We start from the raw sequence: 25,900 nt of genomic DNA on the forward strand, positions 1-25,900 counted from the left end.
GCCCACAGGGAAAACAGACCTACAAATAAATGTTGGGATTTCATGGCAAACCACTCCCTGAACTGTGGCCTGGCCTTCCTAGTTCAGTGTTAAAGATGGTTAAAATAAACACATATAGAAAATAATTTTTTTTACATTTAGGTGAAAGCAATCATTTTACTCTCATCTCACATCCAATGGATTATGAATCATACAACTTAAAAACCCAGTCAAGCTGATGGTACATAAAAAAATCATCCTTTGATGTTAATTTCCATTTATGAATTCTCTCAAACTCCTTTTCTTGAGAAATCAGAAACTGGAGAACAGAACACAACTCTACAGGATACCTTTGTTGATATATTTTTATATTTAATCATTTAAAAACAATGAGCTGTTTTTCTAAACATAACTATATTTTCACCAGCTGCTGGTCAAGTCTATGTGGTTATCCTGAAGTATCATTCTAAAATACACGATACAACACTTCAGAAGCTGAGTTCCAAAACTGAATTCAAGAAAAAAAAAATAGCTGAGTGCAATCTATGTTATCTTCAGATTCACTTAATAAAAAGATAAGGAATACACTCTACAATTTCTGAACACACAGTACTACAGTCCATTATTGGTTATTTACAGCTACAAAGAAGAAAGCCAAGGAAAGAACCTTCATTTAGTTTGGTAAGACAAATCTACTTCAGTCTTGATTAACATACTAATTTGTATTACTTTTCTTTTATGATAATCTATAAGCTCACTTAGAGTAGCCAAACCATTGTTATCATAGAGTCGTAACAATCATAATATTCTAGGTGTTATGTTGACGTTCATAGTACTACATGAATTTAGTAAGAACAGTGAGTGTCAGGCTAAAACAGTGTTTTTATCAATAAACAAGCAACTCAACAGCAAACATAGGTTTCCTCTCTTTTACTCAGTTTTTAAAAAATAACTCATTGCATGAATTAATCTACATGGCACTTGGAAATGATTAACTGATTCCTTTCAAAAACTGACTTAAAATGTAAAGATAAAATCTAAATCATAAGAATGCATAAGTGACTGGGAAGATAAAATAGTGGAAATAACTACTGCAGAGCAGAATAAAGAAAAAAGAATGAAAAGAACTGAAGACAGTCTCAGAAAATTCTGGGACAACATTAAACACAACAACATTCGAATTATAGGGGTTCCAGAAGAAGAAGAGAAAAAGAAAGGGACTTAGAAAATATTTGAACAGATTATAGTTGAAAACTTCCCTACTATGGGAAAGGAAATAGTTAATCAAGTCCAGGAAGCACACAGAGTCCCATACAGGATAAATACAAGGAGAAAAACGCCAAGACACATATTAATCAAACTGTCAAAATTACAAGGAAAACATATTAAAAGCAGCACGGGAAAAACAACAAATAACACACAAGGGAATCCCCATAAGGTTAACAGCTGATCTTTCAGCAGAAACTCTGCAAGCCAGAAGGGAGTGGCAGGACATATTTAAAGTGATGAAGGAGAAAAACCTTCATCCAAGGTTTGAATGAGATCCCACCAAGGATCTCACTCAGATTTGATGGAGAAATTAAAACCTTTACAGACAAGCAAAAGCTGAGAGACTTCAGCACTACCAAACCAGCTTTACAACAAATGCTAAAGGATCTTCTCTAGGCAAGAAACACAAGAGAAGGAAAAGACCTATAATAACAAACCCAAAACAATTAAGAAAATGGGAATAGGAACATACATATCGATAATTACCTTAAATGTAAATGGATTAAATGCTCCCACCGAAAGACACAGACTGGCTGAATGGATACAAAAACAAGACCCACTTCAGACCTAGAGACACATACAGACTGAAAGTGAGGGAATGGAAAAAGATATTCCATGCAAATGGAAACCAAAAGAAGGCTGGAGTAGCGATTCTCATATCAGACAAAATAGAGTTTAAAATAAAGACTATTAGAAGAGAGAAAGAAGGACACTACATAATGATCAAGGGATCGAACCAAGAAGAAGATATAACAATTGTAAATATTTATGCACCCAACATAGGAGCACCTCAAAACATAAGGCAAATACTAACAGCCATAAAAGGGGAAATCGACAGTAACACATTTATAGTAGGGGACTTTAACACCCCACTTTCACCAATGGACAGATCATCCAAAATGAAAATAAATAAAAAACACAAGCTTTAAATGATACATTAAACGAGATGTACTTAATTAATATTTATAGGATATTCCATCCAAAAACAACAGAATACACATTCTTCTCAAGTGCTCATGGAACATTCTCCAGGATACATCATATCTTGGGTCACAAATCAAGCCTTGGTAAATTTAAGAAAATTGAAATTGTATCAAGTATCTTTTCCGACCACAATGCTATGAGACTAGATATGAATTACAGGAAAAGATCTGTAAAAAAAATACAAACACATTACTTAATAATGAAGTGATCACTGAAGAAATCAAACAGGAAATTAAAAAATACCTAGAAACAAATGACAATGGAGACACGACAACCCAAAACCTATGGGATGCAGCAAAAGCAGTTCTAAGAGGAAAGTTTATAGCAATACAATCCTATTTTAAGAAACAGGAAACATCTCAAATAAACAAACTAAACTTGCACCTAATGCAATTAGAGAAAGAAGAATAAAAAACCCCCAAAGTTAGCAGAAGGAAAGGAATCATAAAGATCAGGACAGAAATAAATGAAAAAGAAATGAAGGAAATGACAGCAAAGATCAATAAACCTAAAAGCTGGTTCTTTGAGAAGATAAACAAAATTGATAAACCGTTAGCCAGATTCATCAAGAAAAAAAGGGAGAAGACTCAAATCAATAGAATTAGATCATGAGAGATTACTACAAGTAACTCTATGCCAATAAAATGGACAACCTGGAAGAAATGGACAAATTCTTAGAAATGCATAACCTGCCAAGACTGAATCAGGAAGAAATAGAAAATATGAACAGACCAATCACAAGCACTGAAATTGAAACTGTGATTAAAAATCTTCCAACAAACAAAAGCCCAGGACCAGATGGCTTCACAGGCGAATTCTAACAAACATTTAGAGAAGAGCTAACACCTATCCTTCTCAAACTCTTCCAAAATACAGCAGAGGGAGGAACACTCCCAAACTCATTCTACGAGGCCACCATCACCCTGATACCAAAACCAGACAAGGATGTCACAAAGAAAGAAAACTACAGGCCAATATCACTGATGAACATAGATGCAAAAATGCTCAACAAAATACTAGCCAACAGAATCCAACAGAACACTAAAAGGATCATACACCATGATCAAGTGCGGTTTATTCCAGGAATGCCAGGATTCTTCAATATATGCAAATCAATCAATGTGATACAACATATTAACAAACTGAAGGAGGAAAAACCATATGGTCATCTCAATAGATGCAGAGAAAGCTTTCAACAAAATTCAACACCCACTTATGATAAAAACCCTGCAGAAAGTAGGCATAGAGGGAACTTTCCTCAACATAATAAAGGCCATATATGACAAACCCACAGCCAAAATCATCCTCAATGGTGAAAAACTGAAACCATTTCCACTAAGATCAGGAACAAGACAAGGTTGCCCACTCTCACCACTCTTATTCAACATAGTTTTGGAAGTTTTAGCCACAGCAATCAGAGAAGAAAAGGAAATCAAAGGAATCCAAATCGGAAAAGAAGAAGTAAAGCTGTCACTGTTTGCAGATGACATAATACTATACATAGAGAATCCTAAAGATGCTACCAGAAAACTACTAGAGCTAATCAATGAATCTGGTAAGGTAGCAGAATACAAAATTAATGCACAGAAATCTCTGGCATTCCTATACACTAATGATGAAAAATCTGAAAGTGAAATCAAGAAAATACTCCCATTTACCACTGCAACAAAAAGAATAAAACATATAGGAATAAACCTACCTAAGGAGACAAAAGACCTGTATGCAGAAAATTATAAGACACTGATGAAAGAAATTAAAGATGATACAAACAGATGGAGAGAAATACTGTGTTCTTGGATTAGAAGAATCAACATTGTGAAAATGACTCTACTACCCAAAGCAATCTACAGATCCAATGCAATCCCTATGAAACTACCACTGGCATTTTCCACAGAACTAGAACAAAAAATTTCACAATATGTATGGAAACACAAAAGACTCCGAATAGCCAAAGCAATCTTCAGAACGAAAAACGGAGCTGGAGGAATCAGGCTCCCTGACTTCAGACTATACTACAAAGCTACAGTAATCAAGACGGAAAAACCCAAATGAACTTTTTGGCCAACCCCAATATTTAGCGGTGATTCTATGTATTTTATACATAGAGGCTATTCCTCTTACCAACAGTTCCTCAAAGTCAACTAATTTAAAAAATGAATATTCTAAACAGAAAATCTGGTCAATTACACCACTTTTTTTTTTTTTTTTTTAACTCTGGTTTCTTAATGTCTGCTTCTTCCCCCAAAGTGCACACACCCTGCAGGTGGGTGGGAGAGACAGGTCGCAGCTCCCACTTTGGCTCAGCTGGGCACGGCTGGGAACAGCACAGGCCATGTCTGTACAAGCTCAACATATTCTCCCAGCCGGAAGGCCCTTGCTAGTCAGCGCTTCCCCAAACTGCACTCCTTTGTCAGTGGGTCTCAAATGTTGGGGGGGTTGGGCATCAGAACCACCAGGTGGGGCTTAGCAAAGTGTAGACTTCGGTTTCCCTCTAGGTCAGAGGCAAGGCCCAGAGGCTACATTATTAACCAGCACCCCGAGAGCTCCTGCTCCACGTTGTCATTGGGCCACATGTGGAGGACGGCTGTGATGGTTAAAGCCATTCCTCAGTCACACACCACACCCCTCTGGAGAGGTACACAGCCCACCAGTGCCGAACTCACTTGACCTTATCTCAACATTTCCCGAATCTGACTATAACACTGTTTTAAAAAATGAGAATAACTAAAAAATATTGAATGGCTTTCCCTTCACATGGGGGACAAAGTCCATAGCACGTGCCACTCCAAGTCTTGCCCTTGCCTACCTTTCCAAACTCAGCTTTAAGTTTCCTGAAAGCACCAAGCTGTTTCATGACTCTGACCTCCTGCTCTCCTCTTTCCTTATTCTGTATGGTAAACTACTCCTTACAAGCCCTTAGTCAAGAGTCTTAACCTTTATGAAACTTTGACCTCTCTCCTTCTATTTCAGACTTTCAATAACTTTCTCCTCTGGAGTTCCACTGTATCACAATACTTCTATTATAACACTTACCACATACTATTTCATTTTTTAATGTTTTTCTCCTCTACTAGACCAGAATTTCATCTCTTTATACCACTACCATCTAAAGTAAAACCTTAAAGGAAATAATCACCTGGTAATTGCTGAACGGACAGACTAATGTATCAGAGCAAAGAGGAAAGTAGATTTCACATAGGTAGACTAAGGATTAGTCTCTTACCTGTTTGGAGTTGGTTAAATACAGTTTTGCTCCAAGATTTAAAATCTGCAGTTTTACCAGATCATCTTCACCAGTGAAGCTTTTAGCCGTCTTCCTCAAAACATCAGGGGCAATTTTAGGAACTCGTTCACAGTTTTCTCCAATTAGCCAAAGAATACTTGCTCTAGCCACAGGAACCTAATATTAGAAGCAGATTATATACAAATATTACAAATAATATAATCATACTCTCCTTAATATTAACATAGAAAAGGCTTTAAATATTATAAAGGTTTTATCATCTATTAATTTATTTAACATATATCCAGGAAGTCCTCCTATATTTATGAATTTTCTTCAGTTACCAGAAATTCTGATTAAAACTGATTTCAGAGATAATGCTTAAGAAAAGATTCATAAAGGAAAAACCACTGGTCTAGAATCTTGATTCTAACAGTGATCCACCAATTCTTGGGCTAAATCTGTCTGGCCATGCCCATTTATTTATCATTGTTGCTGCTTCTGTGCTATAATAGCAGAAGAGTAGTTGCAACAAAGACCATAAGGCTGAAAATATTTACTTATCTAGCAATTCACAGAAAAAGTTCGCTGACCTCTGCTCTAGCGCATTCACAAACCTCAATGCCTATAAAAATCATCTAGGGTTATGACTAAAACTGTAGGGTTTTGGTAACAGTTCTAAGACAGTAGTTCTGTGATGGGGTCCAGGAATCCATGCTTCATGAAGCATTACAGATGATTCCGGAGACAGGCGGTCTGCAAACCACGTTTTGAGAATCCATGGACAATACAGAAAAAGGAATAGACCCATTAAAGGCTATGATTCCAAATCAAAACCGTTATTGTCCTCTATGTATCTATATCTGCAGCACTGGAAATAAATAAAACTGACAAAATCATCAAGGCCTACTTATAAAATCATGAATGCTCGTCTATTATTTGGTCATCAACAATAGAAATGGGAATAAGATAAATCTGTCCAATACTGCATTTTGGCATTATATATATTTTCAATAAACTACATTTCCATATAATTTGTTTCTTAAAAATAAATGCTTTGTTACAAATTGGAAACCTTCCACCAGCACCATTAAGACTAACATTTTATTTAGAGCATGCAAATTAGTTTTATTACTATTTGTTTATTTGTATCCTCCCCCTTTCAATATCCTTCAAAAGGAATTTGAAGGGGTATGTAAATTAGTTTCTGTGAACATTTTCACCTAGTATAGAAAATTTGCTTTTAATAATAAATGAAAAAGCCAATGGCTATCATTAAGAGGTAGCATCACAAGAAGAGATAAGACTCTTTATGAAGTCCTTTTCTAATGCCTCAAATAAAGTCCTAATGTTTTCATTATTGTTTCAGAGCTGTACACAGTAAGACTGTTAAGGAAGAAAGTGAGAATGAGGACCTTTGCACAGCTAGAATTTTATCACAATATATACCACCTTGAATTCCTTCAAAACACCCATTTCAAGAAATAACATAAAATTATTAGGACACCGCTAGGTCTTTCACCAGAAGGAGAATGAGGTCATCAGAAAACTTTAAAGTATACATTTTCAAATAATGTGATAACAGTATCATCTTTAAATTAATATTAGAATAAGTTTAGTAAGAGAGAAGAAATCAGTATGTTTACATAACAAGTGTAAGTACAAACTATAAGTATTGAGTAAAATACTAAATGCTATTACAGATCTATTCACGTAGTATGATAAAACTGATATCCTTACTGTATACTGATTTCTGGAAAGAAAGAGGCTATTTCTAATGTTCCGAAGGTTACACTGCATTAAGACTTTACTCCCAATCTATTATTTTAAATTGGGCTAAAGAACAATAATTGAGTGGTACATTAAATTTTCCAGTACGAAGCAATTCAAGTTGCCTGCCATAATGAAAGGTATGTCTAAATAAGAATATATGGGCAACTTCAGATTTCAGTTATGCTAGATTTATTTTTCTTAAATATTTTATTATAAATTACCAGTATAAAAATTAGAATTCTATGACATATCACATCTATTACCCCACTTTAAGTAATTTTCCTCTGGTTATACACTTATTTATTTACTTCTTTGCAATTAAACATACAACCCCATAAAGGTCTAAGAGATTGTTTATATTCCTATTCATTAATATATCAAGATTAAAATAATATTTAAATACTCTAAACATTCATAATGTATACATTTAAAATATAACTTTAAAAAATTAAAAATCAGTAAGTTCTAAAGCTCACAATGAAAATCTCTAGGTGAGTGGGGGGGGGGTGGGCAGGGCCAGGATCATATTCAGAGTCTAGAACTAAGTAATAAAATTTCTATTTTAAAAACATAGAAAATGGCAACTAAGGAGCCTGCCTGCTGCAACTAAGAAGCCCACGAGCTGCAACTAAGGAGCCCACCTGCCACAACTAAGACCCGACACAACCAAATAAATAAAACACACACACACACACACACACAAAGAAAACTTCTTCACAACAGGAAATAATATCACTATAAATATACTAATACCAATCTTTCCATGATGACATTAAAAAGCTTAGAAAACTGACAAACCCAGTGTTTTTGTGCATTTGGCTGGAATCAGAATAAGATTTTCAAATTTCAGCCCTGCCTTTCTCTCCCAATTAAGTTATAAAACTCCTATTTGTACACCACTGATACTATGAATCCATGGCCACTATTTTCAAAGATTTGAAGCAACTGAAAAAAGAGCAAGTAAGAAAATTAGTCACTTTTTGTCCTTCACGGTCTTTTCAAACAGAACAAATAGGAACACGGAACTAAGGCCAAACTAATAACACACATGTATGCATATAATACTTTCATTATGAACCTTTTTTTTCAATATTTTTGAAGACAAACTGGATTGTAAATGACTTTGCCTGATTCTTTATTCTAAATGCCCTGAGCAAGTGGTTAAGTGCACTTTTTAAACCTTCTACCAGAAGGCAGTTTCCACTGCCATTTTAACCCATTAACTTGCCTGCAAAAACAAATAATGTTTGCTAGCTGACCACAACAGTTATAGAAAGGCATCTAGAAAGATTTTACAGATCACTCTGTAAGCAGTTCAATTTAAAAGCTATTGTGTTACAATACCAGCTCACTGCACAATGCAACAGTGTAAAGTAAATCCTGCAAAAACATTGATTTTATTTATTTAAATTTGTCAAAGGCAAAATCAGTAGACATCTAAACAAACTGCATGCAAACAGCACATCAGACCCAATATTCTGCATGTGGACTCAATATTCATGAAAACCTGAGTGCGGACTAAGTGGGGATGGCAGGGCAAGTGTAGTTAACTTGTGAACTGGCAGGTGCTCATGAGGTACCTGGGCACAGAGTACATAAGGCTAAGGCGCTACTTCAGTATCGCTCAGTAGTCTACCAAATAACATCTTTCAACTCTTCTTTTATAATGTGAAACCCTCACCTGTCCCATTAAAGATAATGTGAAATCCTCTTAAAGCAATCCTCAGGTAGTGTGCATTTTATTCTGGAAGAACTTTGCTCCCAAAGTAGTATTTACTACAAATGAAGGATACTCCAAAGGATAAAATATTCACAATCAGGACAGTTGACTGCCCTATCAACATAAATTATTCAATATAAATGAATTTTAAATACAGAATAAATTTCAGATTTTCAACTATGCCACTTACATAACAAATGGAATCAAAGTCTTGAATACAATAAAATCTGTGTTCTCTTTTTTAAAAAATTACATAGCTAACATCTAATGAGTTCCCACCATGTTTTACCGGCATTGTTTTTAAGTACCTTACCTGTTTTCTCAGTCAGTTATCACAAAAGCCCTATGAAGTAGACTCTACCATTATCCCCACTTGATATATGAGGAAACTGGGGCACAAACGAAATAAGAAACTTGCCCAACATCTCACAGCTTGTCAGTGATGCAACTAGGACTGGAACTCCAAGTCTAGATCCAGAGTTCGCCATGGGCACTGGGCAGACAATGAGTGCGCTATATTCTAGGAAGAATACTGGTCAGCAAGGCAAGAAGACTGGTTCTGGTTCCTGACTGATCACATATATCATGGAGACAAAGAATTTCACATCAATGAGCTTCATTTACTCATTAGTCAAATGAAAGTTTCTTCCTTTGCACCTATTCTTTTGCCACACTGTGCAATGGCTCCCTTAAGGCCTCCTGCAGCTTCCCCAGAGTGAGCCTTTTTTTTCAGGGCAGATCTAGGCCATCTTCTTGACTATTCCCACACGTATGAATATGGGGCATTTTCCCACTTCCTTTTACCTCTGGTTTTATGGATAAGTAAGGTGGTCACGGTGGGAAGAGGTCTAGCTGTCACCTCGGTTCCTCCTCCTCTCAGAGGGTATATGAGCCCAGGATTTCGTCCTGATAAAGTGGCTTAGGTACTGAGGGAAAACATGCTCAATAGTGTCCTCTTGTCCTCTGACACTGGTCAGATTGGCTCTTTCTAAAATCCAGGGGGTCTAGGATTTAGGTCAAATAGGCAGAGATTCAGTAAGAAAGAGGTCTCATTTAAGGCTCTCAGGCTTAATGTTAGAATCACGTGCCCACATTTAAAGGTCCTCAAGTGCTTGGTAAGATTAATAAAGCCCACTTTCTTTCCCACATGGCCATTGCTCTGTGAATAGGTCTCTTGACTGGAGCAGAGATTCTGGGGATTCACTTCTGATTTGAAGCTGTTGTTGGCTACACCCCTCACCACATTCTTCTGGAGTAACTTGTGCCACCAATCCCTGGCCATTTTTAGGGTTGTGCCTCACAAACCATCTTGCTTCTTTCTTCCTTGTCCCACTTCACGCACTTCAGCTTCCTGAGGTACGTTAACGGTAAAAACTCATCACCTTTTCATTCTCCAAAAGTTCGGGTTTTTTTGCTATAGAACTGCATATAGTTTTTCTTATAATTATTTTAATCTTTTCTATGTCACAGTCCCAATTTGTCTACTTTTGCCTTCTCTCCACCTTTTCAGAATCAGGAGGGATTTTCTACTTTATTGTCTTTCCAAAGGACCACATTTAAGATGTATTTATCAATTTCAACTATCTTTATTTGGTATTCCATTTTACACAATCATCTCTGATCCCTCTTAGGTTTCTATGCTTTCTTTCACTGCTATTTTTCAAATGTCTCAGGACAAATATCAAATTCTTTTATTTTTGGTCTCTTTACTTTAAAAATGGTGACAGTTACAGCTTTAGCCATGCCCCACACATTTTGAAATAAAGTATTTACTTTTTCTGTGCTTTTTGGAAAGCCTGTATTTTTTTCTTTAAACTTTAATTTAAAAGTGTATTTCTTGCTTCACAACTGCTCTGGTATCATTTTAAAATATTTAATTCTTATGTTATTACTTAAGGTTAAAAAATATAAAAGCTTTAAGCTTACTTTATGTCTAAGTAAATGATTTTTTGTAAATGTTCTATGGATACATCCATAAAAGTAGGTATTATCTGTTCAAGAGATATAAGATTTTAGCTATATTTACTATATCAAGTATTGATTCTGTTATTTAATGTCTCTATGTCCTTACATCTACATCTTACTTAAAAATCTATGAGGTATATCTAATTTGAGAAAAGCATATTAAAGTCACCCACCAAAACTGTATTTTATCTATTTCTCCTTGCATTTCCAATAGATTTTTCATTTACATATTTATTTGGTTGCGATATTTTTTATACACATAGGTTTATGTTTCTTAATTTCTTTGTAAATTGGGCTTCTTCATTTTATAATGTTCCATTTTATCCTGTTAAAAGACTTTAATTAATTTTAAATTCTTGTTGGTATTCACTTAATGTCTCTTTCCCTACTTTCTTATTTTCAACCTTTATCACTTTGATTATGGTGTTTTAATTATAAATGGCCTCAATCTGGCTTTTGTTTTTCATTCCAATTTGAAAGTTTGTCTTCTCTAATGAGAGAATGCAATCCATTCATATTCAGAGTAGGATATATTTGATTTTTACTCTTCCATCTTACTTCTTGATTTTAACTGTTCCATTTTAATTTTTAAAAATGTATTATTTACTTTACATTTTGCTTTTCTTTTTTTCCTTTTGTGAATTTGGAATTCCCACCATATTTTGTATTCCACTAATAGTTATCTTCTATCTGACAAAAACAGAAAAACAAGCTTTGCTATATAGATTTGTAAGAAAGTATGTACTTGGCTAATATTCCAACAACTGCCGTAGAGAAAGTCGATGCAATCAAACATTTTCCTGAGCCCCATACAGGGACATAATCAAATACAACAAATTCTTCTTCCAAGAAAGTCTGTGGTTTGCTTGATATGGGTCTTATATACTGCCACAGGTTTCACGTATAAGCAGCTGCATTCTCCTGAAAGCCCTAACACTCCCTTGCCTTTGCGTCTTCCTTTCTAACAAGAGCAGAACAAGCGTAAAAGCACAAGTTTTAACTAAATTCTGCACAAGATGATGGGGAATACAGAACTCCACATTCCTATTTATTTCTTTCTCATAACCAGACACACATTTCTCGATCATTCTTTATACACAAGGAATTAACTGTTTTCCCTATCAAAACCCACTGTTTTCACCCTAAGATAAGCTATTTTCACCTTACTATTTTTTAAACAAAATTCACATTTTATTTAGGTTGAAATAAACTATACAAGATTGATTTTCTTCACCAAAAATAACAGCAATATTTTCTGTATTATTCCCAGATAAACTACAAAACACTTATTTTTGTAGTTTTTCTAGGTTTTGCTTGTAAATCAAGATGAGGCAGTAGATACAGTCTTGGAAAAAAACCAAGAATACAAACAAATTGGTTGTCAGTATCCATGGCCTCTGATCCTGTCTTGCCCATGAAACAGAAGTGTTCAAAAAGCTTATGAGGATGTAGGCTCAATAAAGGAATAGAATGTAAACAGCAACAACCAGATGTGGAACAACAATGGCAGGCTCTTCCATTCAAACTTTAACTATAATTTGTTCCTTTAACTTCATTTGATAAAGACAGAATGTACACTGAAATTCTTGTTTGGCAAGCTCACACATTTCTCTTTCAGTCTGATAATTTTCTTAACTGTCCCTTACGGATTTTTAACAGCATACTTAAAACTCCTACCATTCAAAGGTCAGTCATGAGGTTCATTGTAACATTTTATAAAATGTATTCCTTCCTCCCATACCTCCTCAAAATTTATTTCTTCAAAGAACTGATAATTCAATCCCTGACAACTGGATCCACAGCGATAAATATTATGTCTAAAATGACTTAACTAATACAATTCCAAAGTGCCATTAGCAGAGATCACACAGAGTGTAACGTGGTACTTTCAATGCTATCTTCTGGAAGAACAGTTAGGTCTCCAAAGCATGGGAGTTCAAACGGGCCATTTAAACAGGCGGATTATCAATGACTAATGTACTCAATGGGAGGCCTACAGATCAAGATATTCAGTGATTAAGTGGCCTACGTACACCTTACAACTTTTCTGTAAGATATTTTCAAATTTCTGACAGATTTTTTCAAATATCAGATATAAAAGAAAGCCTATTTTAAAAGTCTCTTAGGTATTTTCAATGGTTTCTGAATTATCTGTAGGGAGCTCTGACTTACTTGTATAGAGTTTGATATATGTATCCACCATTAAATCCAAATCGTGTTTTATATCAAAATTTATGTTAAGCAAAGCCAAGTTACTTGACCTTTGGTCTGTCAAAGTGTTCCTCAGGTATGCTTTGAGATGATTTCGCCCATTTTCATAGCATTCATTCTCAACCTTTGTCACAGGAAGAATACATAGGACCTTCAGCAATGCATAAACATTAGGGAAAAACTCGATGTCTGGCAGATGAAGGGCTTCATAAATAGTGGATGGAAGTTCTGTATGTTTCCCTCTGTGTTTCCACTTGATTCTCCAACAATGCATCATGCTCCTCTGATGTATTGAATTTGAGCTGTCCCATGACAGAGGGTACCAGAGATAAGCATTTAAGAGCTTTGAGGTGCTGTTCTGAGAATATATCTTCCAGTTCCTGAATAATGTGTTTCACTGTTGGAACACTTAAGAGTTTATAGTAACTCACAGAGGTTAGCTGAGATTTCAGGTTACTGTGCTGAGCTCTGCGAAATTTCCCTGGGAGTTTCATCTGAATATCAAGTTTGGTTGCCAAATTTGTGGCTTCCTCAAACTAAAATTCATGATAAACTTCGATATTTTCCATCACTTCATTTAGTGAATGCAGCACTGCAGTCAAACTACTGGCTGCAAAGAACGCATCAGAGGTTTGCCCCTGAAGATTTTTCCCAAAGGCTCTTGTAAAAGATAGAACATTTTTAAGAACAACAATGGTAACAATGAAATCAAAATCTGTTACCGCACTAAAGAGTACAAACGCTTGGCCAGCTATACAGTTATTCCATCTAACATTTGTGTCACTAATTATACCATCTAAACACGAAACAAGTGCTGGTAGGAGGTCCACTAAGATTCCAAACGCATCATGCCTGCCTGTCCACTGAGAATGGCAAATTTCCTTCAGTTCTTTGCCCCTTTCTTCACTGTTCTGAAAGAGGACAGGAATTACATTGTAAAGCTCTAAAAGCAGTTGTGGTGATTGATGGAAAAAAGAACAAACTTCTTCAATTGTTCCTAATGCGACAGATACTCCCATAACAGGCACTGATTTTGCCAACCACGTATTTAAGGCACAGGAAGAGCAGAGTGTGTAGATAGCTTGGGGATATTTCTCTAAAAGTCTAGAAGCAACAACTTTCACTTTGGAAGAAAATCCACTGGACACAATGTAAGCCTGGCCACGACAGTACTCCATGTTTAATCCCCACTTCTCAGTTATCGTAGTGTGAAATTTCACAGCCAAAATTTCTGCATCGGCTTCATAAGGCAGGAAGCCCACAAATTCCTCTCTCAGGTTGTGAGCTTCGTCAACAAACCTCACCAACACAGGCAGGTGCTCTTCCTCTGCTACGTCCACCACATCATCAATGACAATGGAAAAGAAGTGAGAGTCTCACTTCCCTGAGGGTTTCTTCCCGAATGCAGCTCTCACAGATGTCTAGCATCTGTTTTTGCTGTGTTTTCAAACAGAACAATGTGTTAACTGCCATTGTCTCAAAGCGCCTTCTCAGAACCTCTTCACCAGAACTGATCCGGCACTCCAGGAGTGCCTGAAGGTTATCAGGAGTAAAGAGACCTTCTGGGATTTCATCAGCTTCATGTCCATCCAGAGGTATGTTCTGTTTCCCCATAAGAATTAAAATTTCAAATAAAGATTTTAAATATTCTTTGTTTTCCTTCTCTTCAAGGGTTAAAGGTAAAATGTCTTCATCCTGCTCTTCACCCCCTTCTTCTGCACTGGGGTCCTGAGCATTGCTGTTGTTTATTTCCTTATGTTTTGGTTCCTGTTCAGAAGTTTCATCAATTTTCTTCTGTTTCAGTGTCCTGATTTCATCTTCACTCAATTCTTTTATTCGTTTTTTCTGTGTCTGTGTGGATTATTCAAATGGTTGGTAAGATCAAATATTGTTGGTATTGCATTATTTCGAAGAACTGCCCTATAAGGACTAGTTCTACGGATCATATAAGTCTCAAAGTGTTTGGCACACAATCGGTAATGTTAAATTAGTTGATCACGCGTTTTAACTTCTAAGTCGGCTCTCCTACAATTCTCCACTAACTTCTGACATCTGGCTGGATCCCGCGGGAACCTGAAAAAGGCCAGGTCCGACTGCGTGCTCTTCCGCGTGCAGCTGGGGGCCATGCAGAAGCTCCGCATCGTCATCTGCCTGCCGGCCGGCGCAGCCCTCCCCTCCCCCTTCCTCAGGCAGCCCGCCTGCCCGTCGGGGATGGGAAGGGGAGACAGGCCGGTGTGCCGAGAGGTGGAGGGCACCTTACTACTTTTTAAACACAAGTTGAGAATATGAAAATAATTTCACTTCTCTCCCCTCTCTTCCTCCCATGAGACCTTCAAAACACATTTATTCCACCCCAATCCCATCCCACCCCTAGATTTTCTATGACTGTTCAATATTTTTAGTTCCAGATTATTAGAATTTCCTTTATATTATGGCCCTTCTTTTTCAAGAGTTCTCAGCACTTTTGTTAGACATTCCTAGTCTATCTTTATACATTCTAATTATGTGTATAAATATATACATATATTTGTGTATCTCTATTCTTTGATTTCCCCAAACTAGAGTTCACTGCTGTGGTTCATTAGTTCTTGCTTAGAAAAGTGGTTCTTACTAGATGATGTAACACTTGTCTAAAAGGTATCTAAATACCTGTAGGAGTATTTGTGATTGTTACAATGACTAAAAATACTACTGAAATTTGATGCTTGGTACACAGGGATGCTGGATGCCTATCTCAGTAGACTTGAGGAAAAGATTTTACCCTCTTATCTCCCATCAATAGATCACTGACAAATAATGTCAAACATTTGGACCAATCTAATGCCTAATTTCTCAATGATTTAGGGGAATCAAAAGGAAACAACAATAAAGTCCTGGCCAGGTCAGTGAGTAGGCAAGTGAATTGAATACAAAAAAGAGAGACTAGAAATGGAAAACAGCATGATGTATTGGTTAAGAAAGCAGACCTACTAGCTATGTGACCTTAGGCAAGTTACTTAACCTCTCTGTGCCTCAATTTTCTTTTATGTAAAATATACAGAATAGAACGTATCTTTCAGAGTTGTTATTAAAATCAGTGATTTATATTTTTAAGCTGCTTAGAATAGTGCCTGGCATATGATTAGCACTACAGGAGTTATGTTAAATAAATTAGTAAAATAGAATTGAAGCAACAAGGATGCTTACTAAATTCAAACCCTATCATTAAGTCTGTCTTCCTCAAAAACTTTAAATATAGCCACGATCATAATTATAGCTTACATGAAGCTCTGTTTTAAGTGTTTCAAATGTGTTGACTCATTTATTCCTCACAACAGATCTATAGATATTAGTACTACGGTTCCCATTTTACAGAGAAGAAAACTGGAGCAGGGAGAAGTCAAGTATTGCTTAAGATCACAAAGCTAGTAAAAGGCAGAGACTAAATTTGAACACAACTCATCTGGTTTTCAAATCCACTCTCTTAGCCTCTCATACACAGTCTTTGTAATAAGTCCTGACTTTGATGATTAATCAACAATAACAGTAGATATGAAGACAAAGAACAGTGGTGAGAATGTGGTAGATCAGATGCTAAGTGACCCTGTGAGTATTATTCTTAGCTTTAAGATAAATGTGTCACTGCCCTGCAAGCTTTAATAACACTCTGAAGGAAAGAAAACTTTGCCACTAGAAAGATTAAAAATTGGTCCTGACTAGTACGCTCCAAACCTAGCCATCTATTACCTTTAACTATACAAATATGATCCCTCTGAACAGACTCTGAGTATAGATTACCCCATCCTCAAACAAGGAAGAAGGGTGACCCTTGCACAACACGGGTTTGAGCTGCATGGGTCCACTTACACGCAGATTTTTTTTTCAAAAAATACACAGTCACAGGTTTTGCATATGCAGATTCAACCAACCTGGATCAAAATTTCCACCCCCTGTTGGTTGAGTCTGTGGATGCAAAACTTACGAATATGAGGGCTGGCTGTAATATACTGCCCCCTCCTTAAACTACAACCCCTCTAGTTAGGAACATTAGCTGTCAAACTAACCAACATTCAAGGGACAGGCAGAGCAAAAGACAAACACAATGGAGAAGAGTTTGAAGAAAAACCAGACAGAAGCAATGGAGAGAATGTCTCAAAAGGGAAGCAGTGGTCAGCGAAATCAAATGCTAATGAAAGATCAAGAAAGATGTGGACAGCAAATTATCCACTGGATTTAATAAAAGGAGACAGTCAATGACCTTGCAAAAGCAGAAGTAGTGGAGTGTCAAAATCAGACTGTGATGGGTTGACGAGTTGAAGGTAAGGAAATAAAATTCTTTTCAGGTAATTCTTCCAAAAACTTTAGTTCTAAAGGAAGAAGAGAATGAAATAGGACACAAATAACAATAACAGCTAACACACGGTGCTGTGTGCCAGGCAATGTTCTAAGAGCTTTACATTTCTTAACTAACACAATACTTTCAATAACATAGGTTCTTTTACCCTCACCATTTTATATTGGTGGGCAAAGTGATGGGCAAAGTGAAGTATAGCGATATTAATGTAAGGACATGTAATGTGACAGAACAAAAATTAGTATTTATTTTTAAATTTAATTTAATTTTTAAACAACTTCAGATGTATAGAAAACTTACAAGAAGAATAAAAGGAATTTCTGAATACCCTTCACCCACATTTCCCAATGTCAACATTTTACTACATTTGCTCTAGCTTTCTACATATACAAACACATTTTGGTTTCCAAATCACTCAAAGTTGTAGATATGCCCTAATACTCTGAAATACTTCAGTGTAAACCTCCTAAAAAAAGGAATGCCCGTATATAATGAACACAGTAGAACTATTTAAAAATCAGGAAACTGAACACTGAACCAATACTATTAACTATTCTAAAGATTTTATTGAGATTTTTCCAATTATCCCTATAAAATCCTTTATAGCAAAAGAAAATCCAAAATTATGTTACATAGAGTTGTCATATCCTTCTAATCTCTTTTAACCTGCAAAAGTTCCTGAGTTTTTCTTTCCATTTTATGATATTAGCATTTTTAAAGACTGTAAGACAATTATTTTGTAGAATACCCTCATTTGGTTTTGTCTCATGATTAGATTCAAGTTATTCACTTTTGGCAGGAATTCAACAGACTTGATGCCGAGTTCTATTCGGTGTATCTTATCAGAAGGTACATAATCCCATTTCTGGCAATGATAACAATGTTCATTTGGTTCAGGTAGTGTCTGCTAGGCTTCTCCGTTGTAAAGTCAAAAGTCAATAATTTGCCCTTTTAAATTAAGAATAACTTATGAGGTTATTTGTACCTTGAAACTGTGCAAATATCCTGTTACTACTCAAAATTTCACCCCCTAGTTTTCAGCATTTGTTAATGATTCTCGCGTGAATCAATTACTGTTGTGATGGCTATTCTAATTCCATCCTTTTTTTTTTTTTGCGGTACGCGGGCCTCTCACTGCTGTGGCCTCTCTCGTTGTGGAGCACAGGCTCTGGACGTGCAGGCCCAGTGGCCATGGCTCACGGGCCCAGCCGCTCTGCAGTATGTGGGATCCTCCCAGACCGGGGCACGAACCCGTGTCCCCTGCATTGGCAGGCGGACTCTCAACCACTGCGCCACCAGGGAAGCCCTCTAATTCCATCCATTGTTCTTCTATAATTATTAGTTGTTTTTGCATTGTAAGGAAGAACTTCCCTTCCTCCTTACTCATTCATTAATTCATCCATTCAAGTGTGGATTCAGAGATTCTTACCCTATTCAATAGGTTATAATCCTTTTACCATCATTTATTTTGTTGCTCAAATTAGCCAGTAGGGGCTCCTTTAAGCTGGCTCTTGTATCTTTCCAACACGTCTCTACCATTCTGTGAGCACTGTCTTGTTTTTATGGCCCAACAAGATGTTCCAAGATTATCTTCTTTCCTTGCCGTAGCTCAGAAATCAGCCATTTCTCTAAGGAGCCCTGGTTCCTTTAAAAAATGCTGAATGGAATTTAAAAACCAAAGTCTACCATAAAAGGGGATGCAGTACTACATTCTACAACATGCGTGAACCTTGAAAACACTCTAAGTGAAAAAAGCCAGACCGAAAAGGCCACTTATTATATGATTCCATTTGTATGAAATGTCCAGAATAAGCAAATCCATAGTGACAGAAAGCAGATTAGTGGTTGTCAGGGGCTGCAGTAACGGGAGGATCAGGAGTTTCACGTTAGGAACTTGATTTTAGGGATGATGAAAACGTTCTGGAATTACAGAGTGGTCATGGTTGCACAACCCTGTGAATATACCAAAAACCACTGAGTTATATACTTAAAAGGGTGAATTTTATGGTATGAAATTATACCTCAATTTAAAAAAAAAACCCAAGATCTGGGCACTAGGTGTGCTCAGTGGTACTGGGGTTTTTATTGCATGTAGGCCCTCTTAAAGGACAGCATTAGGAAACAGATGCTTGTATACTCATGTACAAATTCATATGTGTACATACAAATGTGTGTAGACACACACATACATGCATATACACTCCAACACATCTAGCTATCTATATAAAAACCCATGAAGTTCACATTGATATCTCCAATTCCAAGCCAATACTGCAGTATTTATTGTATCCTTCCCTTTTTTCAGATTTGTGATTCCCTTCCACAACAGTGTGGAATCTTAGAACAAGGAGAGTTCAGCTCTCTTCACCATTATACTTCAGTATGTCTGTTTATTTTTACAAAACTATAATTTACTGAATAAAATTCAGCTGAATTGGTACTAAAAGCAAAGATCTCTTAATTGGTACTCACAGTGATACTGTCCAAGAGTTTGGCCATATGTTTAATAATTTCACCATGTTGTACGGGTTGCATTTGCAGTAATTTCTTAATAACAACCACACTTTCAGCAACAACTATTTCTGAAAAAAAAATTCACATTATGCATATTAAATATGTATAATTCAATTCAAACTCATTATTCTTGGTAAAATGTAAATTTAAATTAGCAAAACATTCTACATGTCTTAAATGACTAGGTGAAAACTATAACCATGAGTGTACATCTAAATTTTGGGGGTGAACCTTCAACTAAAGTAGGAGAGTAAAAAAATAAATAAATAAAAATAAAGTAGGAGAGTATACTTTAATTTCTAACTTCTGTTGCTGTCTCCTAGCTTCTGATATCCCTTTCTAATCTCTGCTTCTTTAATTCAGAAAAGCAAAGTGAGGTTAGATTACACAATCACCATAATGTTCAACTGTCTTTGATGTTTAATCACAGCTCTCAAATACTGTTCTTTGATTCCTAGCAGTTATATAGTGGTAATCAAATACTTAGAATCTACATAACATTTTTTCAATTCTAAAGAAAATAGCAAACTTTAAAAAAATTCCTTAAGTGATATGTCTAGAAAAGTGAGTATCACGTATTATTAGTAGTAGGAAAGGTGTTACTATAGAAATAGCATGGACTTCAAGCCAGAAAGGGTGGGCTTGTGAGCTAAACCGTTTCCATTTGATGCATGAATCCACTCTCTGCATTTCTTGGCCCAACTCTGTGCCCTTAGAGGCTGACTTCTGCGGACTGTATCATCCAGATTCCTTTGTCCCTCACTTACAGGTATGTTTAGCCAACAGGAAGCACCAGCAAGAAATCAGGGGGCAGGAGAGAATATTTATTATCCTGGATCCCTCTCCTGCCAGACCTCCCTGGCAGTGCTAGCATTCCTCTATTGAAGGTTTCAGTTCCTATGAGTGGCTCTCTCCTTCAGGGTCTGTTAAGTGTCCCGACTCCTCAAACCGCTTCACTTCAATTCTACATATGGTAAAGGCTTCCCACCTTGCTACCCTGCGAGCCCCAGGGTGTTACAGTATACCTTGTTGGTTTCCCTTAATCCCACCCACAATTTATAAATAAACAGTTCCTTCATTAAATTCTCTTCAATTGTCCCTTTTAAGTCATCTGTTTCTTGCCAGGGCCTTAACTAATATAGTAATCGCTACTAGGAGTGGCTCTAGGAAGCAGATCCTCAAATTGGGATTCTGAGATTGAGTTATCACAGGCTAACCACTGGTCCAGAGTTACGATTTTAGTGGCACCGGTAGAGAAATGTCATAAACTAGTAAGAGCACCTGACCTAATGGAATGAATCTTATATAAATGATTACTAACGTTACTGATGCCAAAGAAATACACCAACATTGCCTTTACTTATTATTCTGGCATTTTTATTAACTGAGATTCATGGATATTAGAGATTCCCCAGGCAAACACATAGGTTTATTTTAATATTATTCTGGAAATATACCATGACTTGTGTTTTGTTACTCTTTTTCTCTGAAATACATTTTCTTATCTAGCCCCGTTTAAGTATATAAGCAAAAGTTTTTATCATTCTAATTATTATTAAACATATGTACTTCATATTATATATATTTGTGTATACACACACACACACACACACACCCCTCTTTCTCCCTGGGAATGATACATTAATATTTCATAATGTTTCCGTTTACAAAATGATATATTTCTTTTTAATTCTCACAATAACATGTGGTAGGTACCTTATTATCATCATCTTAAAGATGAAGAAAGAGAAATGCGCTGAAGAATTCAAACTCAGAACCAGAATGTACCATTTTATCTCTAATGTTCTATGTTACTATGAGCGGGTATTACTTTTATAAAGACCACCTCTTGGAGCTATGAGGAAAACAGAAACAAATCAGAATGAGACTCTGCCCTCATCAAACTTACACTCTGCTAGGAAACATTAAGTGGTTAAGTAAGCAATTACCATGCAAAGTAAAGTATGGTTAAGTGTGGTTTTAAAGAATCCATAGTAAAAAATTTATCTTTTTAAAATGTATTATTGCAAAACTAGCCTAAAAAAAAAAGTTGTATAATTTTAATTATCCACATGTAGAGGCAGGGTTGGCTATAGTTGAAATAAATTTGGCATTATTTACCCTTTGGTGGCACCTTAGTTTCCTATTGTTGTTGTTATAGATTACCACAAACTTAGTGGCTTCAAGCAACACAAATTTATCATTTTACAGTTCTGGAGCCAGAATTTAACACAAGTCTTATGGAGCTAAAATCAAGGTGTTAACAGGACTAAGTTCTCCACAGAGGTTCTAAGGGGAAATCCGTTCTTTGCCTTTTCAAAATTTTAGAGGCTACCCACATTCCTTGGCTCAAGGCCCCCTGCCAGCAAGGACATCATTCTACCCTCTGCTTTTGACATCTGACTTTCTTGGTTACACTGGGCCCAAGATTATTGGATGAATTATCTCTCCATCTCAAGAATTTTTTTTTCTAACGTGTTAGTTTCTGCTGTATAACAAATTGAATCAGCTATATATATACATATATCCCCATACCCCCTCCCTCTTGCGTCTCCCTATCCCACCCCTCTAGGTGGTCACAAAGCATGGAGCTGATGATCCCCCTGTGCCATGCAGCTGCTTCCCACTAGCTATCTATTTTACATTTGGTAGTGTATATATGTCCACGCCACTCTCTCACTTTGTCCCAGCTTACCCTTCCCCCTCTCTGTGCCCTCAAGTCCATTCTCTGCGTCTGCGTCTTTATTCCTGTCCTGCCCCTAAGTTTGTCAGAACCTTTTCTTTAAAAAATTTTAAAGACTCCATATATATGTGTTAGCATACGGTATTTGTTTTTCTCTTTCTGACTTACTTCACTCTGTATAATAGACGCTAGGTCCATCCACCTCACTACAAATAATTCAATTTCGTTTCTTTTTATGGCTGAGTAATATTCCATTGTATATATACACATCTTCTTTATCCATTCATCTGTCGATGGACACTTAGGTTGCTTCCATGTCGCAGCTATTGTAAATAGTGCTACAATGAACAATGTGGTACATGACTGTTTTTGAATTATGGTTTTCTCAGGGTATATGCCCAGTAGTGGGATTGCTGGGTCATATGGTAGTTCTATTTTTAGTTTTGTAAGGAACCTCCATACTGTTCTCCATAGTAGCTGTATCAATTTACATTCCCACCAATAGAGCAGGATGGTTCCCTTTTCTCCACACCCTCTCCAGCATTTATTGTTTGTATCTCAAGAACCTTAATCATATCTGTAAAGTTCCCTTTGCCACATTAGGTAACATATTCACTGATTCCAGGCATCAGGACCTGGACATCTTAGGCGTTGGGTTGGAGGGGGAGGGTGTTATTCTACCCTACCCAGGTGCCTTCTCATTCCCTTTGGGTAATTCCACCCTACTCTTCCTTCATGCTACCTCCTGGTTTTCAAAGACCTCACTCAGCACTGCAGTGGTACTCTACCACAAGTACAAAGTGATCTTATGTTCTGGGCCTTTCCAAGCTTTCTCCTTGTCCTCAACAGAACTTAATGGTCCTCACTCTAAGAAGTATAGCCTACTATTTTTAAACACTGTAATTTTATTTTGGTAAGAACACTTAACATGAGATCTACCCTCTTAACAAATTTTTAACCATATGATACTTTACCGCTGACTACACGTACAATGTTGTACAGTAGATCTCCAGAGCTTATTCACCTCGCTTAACTAAAAGTGATGCCTGCTGATTAGTAGCTGCCCATTTCCCTTTTCTTCTAGCCCCTGGCAAGTACCTTTCTGTTCTTGGATTCTATGAATTTGACTATTTTAATACGTCATACAAGTAGAAACATTCAGTATTTGTCTTTCTGTGACTGGATTATTTCACTTAAGTTTCTCAAGATTAGTACAGCCTACTATTATCTTCATTTTACAAGTGAGGAATCTGAAGCACAGGGAGATTGTGTAATTTATTCAAGACAACATTAACATTCAAACACAGGTAGTCTAGTTCTGCATGAGAGCAGACAGCTGGCAACTGAGTAAGTGGTCAATATACAAGAAGACTGTAGTATACTTGATTTTTGGTTTTTGCTTTTTTTGTTTGTTTTTGTTTTGCGGTACGCAGGCCTCTCACTGTTGTGGCCTCTCCCATTGTGGAGCACAGGCTCCGGACACGCAGGCTCAGCGGCCATGGCTCACGGGCCCAGCCGCTTCGCGGCATGTGGGATCTTCCCGGACTGGGGCACGAAACCATGTCCCCCACATCGGCAGGCGGACTCTCAACCACTGTGCCACCAGGGGAGCCCTGTAGTATACTTGTTTATTATTGCCTCCCTCCATTAGGCTGTGAGCTCCTTATGGGCAGAAACTTTCTATAGGCTGACGAATAACTTATTCATCTATTCTACACATACTAAATACCTCAACTGATTCAACTTTTCAACAAATGCCTATTATATAAAACAAAACAAAACAAAAAATAGTCTTTGCCCCAATTCTTTTAGTTTACAGTAGATGGTAAGAAGGTTATTCAGACAAGCAAATTTTGCTAATATATTATCTAAAGAAAATTAACTGAGGAATTAAATTATCCTAAGTCAACTGAAATGCAGATTTCTCCTTAAGGTCTTTAAGAAATCTGTTTATCAGTGAAAATTACATAGTGATAACGGACTATTTTAGGGCAACCTTCAAGTCTGCCTACAAGTCCTGTCCATGGCAAGAAGGAAGAAGTCAACAACAATAAAAACCCTACAGGTCAAGAAGAATATACTAAATATATGTAAAAACAATGGAGTCTCAGTGCTGTTCCTGGGGTTGTAAGATACATTATCTAAAAAGATGATGAGGTATTCATACTAATATAAAATCAAAGAATCATAGACCCTTAGAGGGCCAAAAGATCTTACAGATTTTAAAGAAACTGAGGCCTCATTCACAGCATTTATTCCTAAAAGCAGATCTTTCAATAGGAAGAGAAAGGGGCTCTGTTGTAACAACTGACCATTTTAAGTTAAAAATATTATTAATTTCTTTAATGTCACTGAGCCAGTTTCCAAACCGTGAAAGTGAAGCACATATGATAAACAGTTAAAGAATCAGGCAAATGATGATTGTGAAACCAGAACCTGAAAAATACAATTTAACTTTCTTAATATTCAAAGCAGAAAAAAAATCCACTGTTATAAACAGAGTTTGGTTTACCGAAAACAAAAGCCTGAACATTAAAATGTCAGAGTTTAAGTTAGTAAATCTACCTTGAGGAGTGATTATAAATTATATTAGTTTCCCATTGACTAATTAATAAAATGATCTATTCTTCCCTTAAAAGTACTACAGGGTATAGAATATTCATCTTCTAAATCAAAGTCAATAAAAAATTAAGAGTTTGGGATTAACATATATACATAACTATAAATAAAACAGATAATCAACAAGGACCTACTGTATAGCACAGAGAACTCTACTTAATGTTCTTAATATTCTGTAACAGCCTAAATGGGAAAACAGTCTGAAAAAGAATAAATATATGTATATGTATAACTGGATCACTTTGTTGTACACTTGAAACAAACATAACATTGTAAATCAACTATACGGCAATATAAAATAAAAATTTTTTAAAAATAGATAAAAGCAAAACTTGCTAAAAAGAAAAAAGTACTACAGGGGTACAGAATATTCATCTTTTAAATCAAAGTCAATAAAAAATAGTTTTTGAGAAATTAATGTGTTAGAAAGCCTAAGTAGAAACAACTGCTTTAAAACCCAGCTTGAAAATTTCACATGAGAAAAAGTGGTCAAAATATAAAATTGACAAACCTTAGATCCATTTTGTATTTGAAAGAACTAGCCAGTATTCTAACTGATTTGTGGTGCTTTTTGTAAGCAATCAAACTGAAGTGTGTCTTAGAAAGTCATTATTAAAGACATAGGAA

At 36.3% G+C, this 25,900-nt stretch overlaps 1 protein-coding gene and 1 pseudogene across 1 annotated transcript in view; both read right to left on the reverse strand.

Moving 5' to 3' along the window:
* Positions 1-25,900, reverse strand: part of AP3B1 (adaptor related protein complex 3 subunit beta 1) — a 276,812-nt gene that overhangs the window by 118,758 nt on the left and 132,154 nt on the right. Inside the window, exons 14-15 of the mRNA XM_065875497.1 lie at positions 19,930-20,039; positions 5,456-5,632 (exon numbers count right to left, since the gene is read on the reverse strand). Of these exons, the coding sequence (XP_065731569.1) occupies positions 5,456-5,632; positions 19,930-20,039 (287 nt within the window). The remainder of the gene's footprint in view (positions 1-5,455; positions 5,633-19,929; positions 20,040-25,900) is intronic.
* On the reverse strand, positions 13,036-15,265 carry LOC136121252 (52 kDa repressor of the inhibitor of the protein kinase pseudogene; annotated as a pseudogene).

Source organism: Phocoena phocoena, chromosome 3, assembly GCF_963924675.1.
Source record: "Phocoena phocoena chromosome 3, mPhoPho1.1, whole genome shotgun sequence".
NCBI lineage: Eukaryota > Metazoa > Chordata > Mammalia > Artiodactyla > Phocoenidae > Phocoena > Phocoena phocoena.